Genomic DNA, 8,594 nt, shown 5'->3' with positions numbered 1-8,594 from the left:
TTTAAAACCCGGTATCAAATATCTCTTTTGTGAATATTGGGTACCAACGTATAATCCACAGACATGTGCTCTTCAAATTTCTTCCACAATTGTCTTGGATTAGTAGGATTACAGTAAATCAGTAATGTAGCAAGTAAACATCTCAAACTGTATGGCATCTGGTAACTTGTTGCTTCTGACATGCATTCAAGCAAACTATTGTCACTTTGTAGCAATCCCCATTTTTTTACTAATTCTCTAAAGGTGTTGCAATGTTCCCCATTAACAGTTAGTAAATCCCTATATGATTTTGGTCCTCTAATATTCATTAATAGCATTCTAAGATAATACCCTCACCTTCTGTTGGATGATATGTTACAACACGACCAATAACACGTCGTTGTTTTCGAGGTGTCCACATCTTCTCTATTGAAGACCAAACAAAATGTTCAGGGAATTCCCGGTATAATAGATTGAGCTCCATAGCCTCTGCATTTGTTCTATTCATTTGGAAAAATTGTGTTAACATCGTCTGCTTAATCAACGGCTTATTTACAACTGTATCTACATTTGCGTTGCTTCTGAATGAAACAAATTGTAGTCCTTTAAGATGAAGTTGAAGAGGGCATACAGTCGGTGACATTTCACTAATGGAGAAACCGTACAAGCGCCACATAGCTTCGGGAGGCGGCACCCATCTAGCAGACTGATATTCCTTTATTTCATCTACTTCTGCATTTGTGTCGTTATTATGTACTGAAAATGCAATCTTGTCATGTCCTTTACATATATACTTATAAAGATACTTAACAAACTTAATATCAGAGCATATCTCAACATTCACATGGTAATCAAATTTGCCGAGCAAAAAAGGATTATATGGAATAACCCATGAGTTATCCAAGTATTGTTCTCTTATTTTTACCACCACATTGCGTCTTCTATAAATTGGGTAAGATTCTATTCCTTTTGATGTATGATCAGCAAAGCTTTTTGGATATTTGAATTTACAGTAACCTTTTTTCTTCATACAAGAATTTGTTGGGTTTAGATTACCGCATGGACCATGCATCATGTGTTTAAGAACAAGTGAATATAAATCTGGTTCTGTATTTTCATCAGGTATTTCAGCACTAATAATATTATCGTAAGCCTCTGGGGTAAGTAACTTGTATTCATTAGTTAATATTATACGAAAATGAGCGTGTGGTAAACCTCGCTTTTGGAACTCTACAGTATACATAAAAGCTGCTACCTTTCCAAAGATATTTCGCTTTAGTATATCCTTTTTGAATTCCTCTATTTTCGCTCTAAATACTCAACTGATCAAATCAGACCTATTATGTGCCTTATCAGTTGAGATTAAATGTTCCTTTATTTCCGTCCAAGAGAGATTACAGGTCATAGTTATAAATAAATCAAGTTTACCGAAATGCTGCACGAGCGCAATAGCATCCATGTACCGTTGTCGCATATCCTGAGGCCCTCCAATAAAAGAGCTTGGAAGGAAATTTTGTTTCCCGATATTAGAAGAATCACGTTCACCTAATTGTAAGATATCAAGAAGTCCTTGTAGCATAGCCATTCTGAATAAATCTTGATTGAACACTGTGAAATTCAACCTTTGTGTTTCGAGTTTAATGTACTCGTCAACTAAATACTGCTGAAATATTCTTTCGGTATGCAATATTTCATCTTCATCATCATTTCTCATTTGTCATTTGTAACAATAATACTCACTAACAAAAATTGTATCTCTTCGTCGTTGTCCTTTTTTAAGAATTTCAGCTTCCATTTCAAGATATTCGTCAAGTGACGTAACATTTCTTATACTTGGTACCTCTTCGTGATGCGCAGCTCTTAAGTATGCAGGAAAATTTGCTGGGAGCTTCTTAATACCACAATGCCATCCACATTGCCATAGCAAAAACCATAGCGGAAACAATAGCGGATATTGCAATGCATCATAACAGCCATAATAGTAATTCACTATTTGTGTTCGATCAGTGCGAGGATAAATTTGAATATGTGGTGCATTAAAGGCTTCTTCATCATTTTCCTCGGTCCATATTGCTGCAATTTCAGATGAAGTCGGCAAATTATATACTCTTTGGTCCAAATTTAAGTCACATTTGAAGGCTATGTGGAAATCTTGAAGGTTCAGTATATGTACCAAAGATCGTGAAAACACAGAGTATAGGTTTATTGATAATATATCCATCAATTCTTTCACTACTGATTCATGGATTCTGTCAGAATATTTCATCCTGTGTGCCAGCTCATTGCAATTATCATAAAAGTATAGCTGTATATTTCTTGGTTTGCCATCTGTAGGGTGCAAATTATTTATCTAATGATACATCTTCCCTTGAACTCTAAAGGTGTAGATACCAAAGTTTATTTTTGCTAAATCTTTGTCATACTTTACACCAAGTGATGTGAGCGTAAAATGATTATTATATGTTCTAATGTATGTTCGAAAATGTTTGGACTCCATATTATTTCCAAGAAATAAATTACGCAGTTTGGCAGACATTTGATGAAAAGTTAACTTTATTGTCCCACTACCACAGCAAAATGCAGGCAGTTCATATTCAAATCTCTTTGCTGAGCAAAATTTGCAGATTGGAACTTTCTTAAGCAGAACATAGTTTGAACGCAACTGACCGATAATTGGAGCAGACTTTGTAGTTGGTGTACGACCTATATATTGGAAATAGACCGTTAAAATGAAGGTGAACCAGAGGAAATAATTATTGTTTCGGCAGACAGAAAACCAAACGAATCTCTAGGTTAACTATTTCGGAGTCTTTGTTATGTAGTTCACCGGGTACTGCTGACGTTGAATCTAAGACCAAGTTAGATGGTCCTTAGATGGCACAAAATGGTGGCAAGTAGTATAAAAGTAAGCGTGAAAGTGGCATACTCTCCTTTTTCGTAGATATAAAGTGGATGCAGTACATCTCTTTCGTTACCTAAAGCACAAGGCAAAGGATGATCCTTAGACGTATTAAAAGCTACATCGAAGAGGAAGCGTAGAGGAAGTTGACTATTTAAAATGGGAGATAACTCTGCGAGAAAAGGTGAAAGCGATACTGAACGGAGAATCGTATCTTCTAACCTGGATGCAGAATGTAAGAAGTGTTCGTAGAGCATTCAGCTGGATCCATTATTCCAGCCAAGCGATCCACAATTATATTCTCAAGAAGTGTACGTGTCTTTGACTCTTGGTATTTAAGTCGACGTTGTAGTAGCAACTTTTGCTTTTTCTATGCTGACAATGCTTTGTATTTTTCACGTCGGTTGACATTCATATACGTTTCTGAGAGGGGGCGTTTGTTTTTTTGTGTATGATCCATCAGAACCGTAGTATCTACTCTTAAATGATACTGCGCAAACTGTCATAGCCTTTTAGCAGTGTATTAATTTTTATCACTGAGATGCATATCACACGGCAGGAAGTGACAAAATTAAGGCTTTCTTTGAACAGATATAGTTGCCCCAGGGAAGAAAACATGGAAAGCGATTCATAATGTCATGGTATGTTTTCAAAAAGAAGTTCGTTTTGACTATTGTTTTTGCACAAGTGACATTGGAATCAAGTGAAATACCTCTTGACTTCTGATCAATTTTTGTACTTATAGGAGGGGCAATTAGGATAATTTTTAAGGTTTTTTTCTTCGTAGTATAATATCTGCACAAAGGTACTTTTCAAAAGGTAAAGCTTCGCTAAGTAAGCGGAAAAATCTAACCAAAACACGACCCGAAGTGAAATAAAATAAAGTGGACACCGTGAAACGACACCAACAATTAAAGAGCGAATATGTCAAGCCCAAGTTTTTGTTACGCACATAAATCTGTCATGACCCAAAATCAACTATAGTTCATGATGATGCCTAACACCGCCGTCAGGCAAGCTAATGATGATTGATCGACTTGTTTACTCATTTTATTACTTTGAAATCATAATTTTCCTTAATTAAATAGTACAAAATAGAATTTATAGGGTAAATGATAATATTTACGCGAACTACAATAATGAACAACCCGTAGGAACTCCCAAAATCCGGTGTCACAAGTACATGAGCATTAACTAGGAAATAAAATAAAATACAACATCTGTCTGGAATATAAGTTAGACAGGAGAATATAAATAACTCTTATGGAGACTCTGTATGTTGCAGATCATAACATGCAATGCAGCTCACCGTAAAGTCCCCGCAAATGCCGCGCCTCTGCGCCCAGAGGACCACCAGAAACATATATATACCTTCACAATAAGTGTAGCATGAGTACGTAAATTAATGCGTACCCAGTAAGTATCTAGCCTAACCCCACAGAAGTAGTGATGAGGGGTCGACATCGACACTTACTAGTGGCCCAATAAGACAGATACAGTAGAAGTAAACAGATGTGAGGCAGAGTAAATACAAAGAATAACAAGTGTAATACGTGGTACAATCCTTCTCAACAATAAACTCGAGCTCTCAATTAGCAGTTACCTCCTCAACCGGAGTATATATATAATGGGCCTCACAAGATAGGTTGTCACAGTTGAAATCAGGAAAAACTCACAGATACACTGGCTTTTTGTCAAATATTACGCACGATTCTATAAGAGTATTTTATAAAAATGCCGAGACGTATGGCCCGATCCCATCATAATATGTGCGCTGTCGAGGGTCGAACGGAATGAACCATAGATACATCTATTATGTTGCCGAGGCGAACGGCCTGATGCCATCATAATGTGTGCAGTGCCGAGGGTCGAACGACATGAACCATAGATATATCTATTATGCTGCCGAGGCGAACTGCCCGATCCCATTAGAATAAGAAACTTTAACGGGTCCTTGACCCCACTCACAAATAAACATGTGAGTAATAGATTTTAAGAAAAACCTTTCGAGAAAAACGCATTGTAGCAACCCCTTTGGGAGGGTTCTACTTACGAAACAAATCTAATTTACTACTTATAACATTAAGAAGATATTAATTAAAAAATATTCAGAATAATTTAGTAGCGGAAATAGGCCCATGTGATGAGGTCCAAAGTGCAATATTTTTATTTTCGAAAATACTCTTCATAATTTTTATTTTATTATTTTAAAATAAAATACAATGTCAAAATTTCAACATAAGGTGATATAACCCTTCTTAAATAATCAACACGTTAAAGCAACTTCCTAACAAATTATACTTCCATTCAACATCACAGCAAGTTTGTATTGTACATAAATTTCAAACTATCAGGTATAAAAAGGAAAACTAGTTTTCTCCTTTGTACATATATATAAGACAAAGTGTAAATTTAACATATTACAAGACTTGAGTTATTAACACACCTTAAAATAACAAAATAAGTTACCAAATTCAAGTTACAAGATTTTGGTCTTAATATTCAAGCCTCCAAATAACATACATAAGTGTGACATATATGTCATGTACAAGTCCCAAAACTATACAAAATCATAGCGCATATGCAAATGTGATCTCCATAAGTGCTCACAAAAAGACTATTTCATAAGGCCGTCTTCAAATTCCATCCCGTACATTACCTACGATAGAAAACAACTATCGTTAAGCATAAATCTTAGTGGCATATAAACTTTGGGGGCTTGGAGCCATTAACTTCTCCAATTCTCATTTTTAGTCATAGGTATCTCAAATGAAATATAATTTAAAACAAGTGAACAAATATATCAAAAGTATCAAATGTCAACCCTTGAAGTGTTTCCAATTATCAATAACTATGTTCAAGATTCAAGAGTTGAGAAAACGTATACTATCAATTCAAGAAAGCTTGTCAAATATTCATTTTTCGCCCAATATGTACGTCATGCCATCACACTAAGCAAAATCAGATATCAAGATGGACCGAAACCCAAAATCAAGTAGGGTCAAAACCCAATAGTCAAGAGAATCAAGAACCATGTTAAAAATGGCTTCCTAGTTCGTACTTAACACGGACAAGTTCCATAATTTAAGACGAACTACAAATCCAAAGTCAAGATGGCAAAAGATCCAAATCAAGAGGCATGCCAAGATGAGTGACAAAGTCACTGCCACAAGAAGGACAAAGTCCCAACAAGAATGCAAAATGATCAAACAATCCGTACGAGTGGGCGATTTAGCAAATATCTTGCAATACTTGATATAACACGAATACAATGCTATTAATTGAAGATAAGAAAAATAAAATATCAGGTTATTTCAAAATATTCCAGCAAGTAAAAGGAATACAAAGTTTATACACAAACCTTGGTGTTTTACCACAAAATAGTTCAACCACAATTTGAGGACGTTCGAATCGTCTACGCCCTAAACAAACCAAATCCGTCCACTTCCTCAAACACTTCCCCTTAGCTTTTACAATGATATATATACCTTAAATATATAATAAAATATCTATATAAGTTCAGTGATTTAACATGTCAAACTAAACATGATATTGGTAAAAATTACCCAAAATGTTTGAAACAGAAATTCTGGACAGTATCACTGCCTCGTGTTATGACTCATATTTGAAGATTAAAAAGGACAAACTAGACTGTGTGGTCTCCTTTATAGTTATAGATATGTGTCTTAGCATTTCAGAACATCTTGAATCACCCCCATATCAATTTTGTACAAAAAGTTATGCTAAACTTACTAACAGTAGTACAAGGAGGGTTTGTAAAATAGAAAATCTGGGCAGCACCTGCCCTGTATTTCATCACCTATTTTTGGGTAAATAAAAGACAAACCAGATTTTTATTACTCCATAAAAGTTATAGATCTATGAAATAGCTTTCCAGAAAGTCCAAGATCACTTAAAACTGAGCTCTATACAATAAGATATGAAGAAATTACTAATAGCTATCTAGTGTAAAAACGAGTTTAGTAACTTACCACAAAAGAAAGGAGCAACTTGAGCTTCACCAAGAACGAATTTTGCTGGTTGGTTTAGTGAAAACTTATGGTAGTTTTCATGAAGTTTTCAGGTGATAAGAAGGAGAGAGAGTAGGGGTTTTCTTTTTTCTTGAAATAATGAAAATGGGGAGTTTATGGAAGACTAAGTCAATTAAATTTGTCTTTAAGAATTTTTGGATAAATATGAAATACAAATGGATGCCCTACTACTAAATATCCTTAGAAAAATACAAAAGAGTGACAGCCCAAAATCTTAATTATAATGTATTTAACAACAATTTATCAAAATAATATTAAGTGTTACGCATATCAACACCATGGAACTTCTTTGTCAGTATTTACACAACCTAGAGTAAGGAATTTTCATGTATTGTAAATTTCACGTTTAGGAAGTGCGAAGTAAAAAATATTTCCTCATTATAAAGATTGTCAATCGAAAATGCAAATATTAGTAAAGATTTGGGGTGTTACAACTCTCTCCCCCTTAAATAAATTTTGTCCCAAAATCTACCTGGTACTAGTCCCTAAACAAATGTGGATATTGAATTCGCATATCCTCTTCTCGCTCCCAGGTAGCTTCTTCGCCAGAATGATTTTTCCAAAGAACTTTCACTTAGGGGATGCTCTTGTTTCTAAGCTCTTTTAACTCACGCGCTAAGATTTGGATTTGTTCTTCTCCATATGTCAAATCAGGATTGACCTCTATAGATTCAATAGGAAGAACATGAGATGGATCTGAGAGGTATCTTCTAAGCATATAAACATGGAAGACGTTGTGGATCTTGTCTAACTCTGGTGGAAGAGCTAGTTTATAAGCAACTGGGTCAACTCTCTCAAGTACTTCATAAGGTCCAATAAATTATGGACTAAGTTTACCTTTTTGGCCAAATCTCATAATCTTCTTCCATGAAGAAACCTTTAAAAATACCTTATCACCCGCTTTATACTCAATTTCATGCCTTTTAAGATCAGCATAAGAATTTTGTCTGTTTGAGGCAATTTTTAAGCGATCCTTGATGATTTTTACCTTATCTTCAGTTTGTTGAACAATCTCAGGACCCACCAAATTTTTTTCACCAACCTCGTTCCAACAAAGAGGCGTTCTACATTTTCTCCCATACAAAGCTTCATAAGGAGGAATGCCTATACTTGATTGGTAGCTATTATTGTAAGCAAATTCTATCAGGGCTAAGTGTTTGTCCCAACTACCCTCAAACTCAATAATGCATGCTCGAAGCATATCCTCCATGATTTGTATTACCCCCTCAGACTAGCCGTCTGTTTGTGGATGGAAAGCGATACTAAAATTCAACCTAGAACCCAAAGCTTCTTGTAAGCTAGACCAAAAATCTGGATGTAAACCTTGGATCTCTATCAGACACAATAGAAACGGGGATTCCATCCAGCCTCACAATCTCATTAATGTATAATTCTGCCAAACGTTCCAGTGAGTAGTCCATTCTGATTGCCAAGAAATGAGCACTCTTAGTTAGTCTATCTACAATGACCCAAATTGCATCATGATTCCTTTATCCTTTCCCATTTCCACTTAGGTATTGACAAGGGTTGCAGTAGACCAGCTGGGACTTGATGTTCAACTTTTATTTGTTGACATACCAAGCAATTAGAAATGAACTCTGCAATGTCTTTCTTCATACCACTTCACCAGTAGTGCTCCTTGATGGTCTGGTACATTTTAGTAC

The 8,594-nt window shown here is 35.4% G+C and overlaps 2 protein-coding genes across 2 annotated transcripts; both read right to left on the bottom strand.

Moving 5' to 3' along the window:
• Window positions 1-307: 307 nt before the first annotated feature.
• LOC142164091 (uncharacterized) lies at window positions 308-1,693 on the bottom strand. The gene is made up of 2 exons (XM_075221267.1): window positions 1,408-1,693; window positions 308-1,134 (listed from the first exon to the last, which is right to left on the bottom strand). The coding sequence occupies exons 1-2, from the start codon at window positions 1,691-1,693 to the stop codon at window positions 308-310; spliced, it is 1,113 nt and encodes a 370-aa protein (XP_075077368.1).
• Window positions 1,694-7,504: 5,811 nt separating this feature from the next.
• LOC142164090 (uncharacterized) lies at window positions 7,505-8,140 on the bottom strand. The gene is made up of 2 exons (XM_075221266.1): window positions 7,828-8,140; window positions 7,505-7,731 (listed from the first exon to the last, which is right to left on the bottom strand). Exons 1-2 carry the CDS (start codon window positions 8,138-8,140, stop codon window positions 7,505-7,507), a joined length of 540 nt encoding a protein of 179 aa, XP_075077367.1.
• Between the last annotated feature and the right edge of the window lie 454 nt (window positions 8,141-8,594).

The sequence above is a fragment of the Nicotiana tabacum genome, chromosome 9, assembly GCF_000715075.1.
Source record: "Nicotiana tabacum cultivar K326 chromosome 9, ASM71507v2, whole genome shotgun sequence".
Classification (NCBI taxonomy): Eukaryota; Viridiplantae; Streptophyta; class Magnoliopsida; order Solanales; family Solanaceae; genus Nicotiana; species Nicotiana tabacum.
Note: the sequence above shows the minus strand (reverse complement) of the source record. Positions and strands in the feature narration are given on the sequence as shown.

Bases quoted from the DNA above. Each gene is read 5' to 3' on its own strand.
- LOC142164091 (XM_075221267.1), bottom strand. From the start codon at position 1,693: ATGAGAAATGATGATGAAGATGAAATATTGCATACCGAAAGAATATTT. The intron at 1,135-1,407 runs GTAAACTTGATT...TACTTACCCCAG, and splicing joins TGCGCTCGTGCAGCATTTCG to AGGCTTACGATAATATTATT.
- LOC142164090 (XM_075221266.1), bottom strand. From the start codon at position 8,140: ATGGAGGATATGCTTCGAGCATGCATTATTGAGTTTGAGGGTAGTTGG. The intron at 7,732-7,827 runs GTGATAAGGTAT...GACCTTATGAAG, and splicing joins TGAAATTGAGTATAAAGCGG to TACTTGAGAGAGTTGACCCA.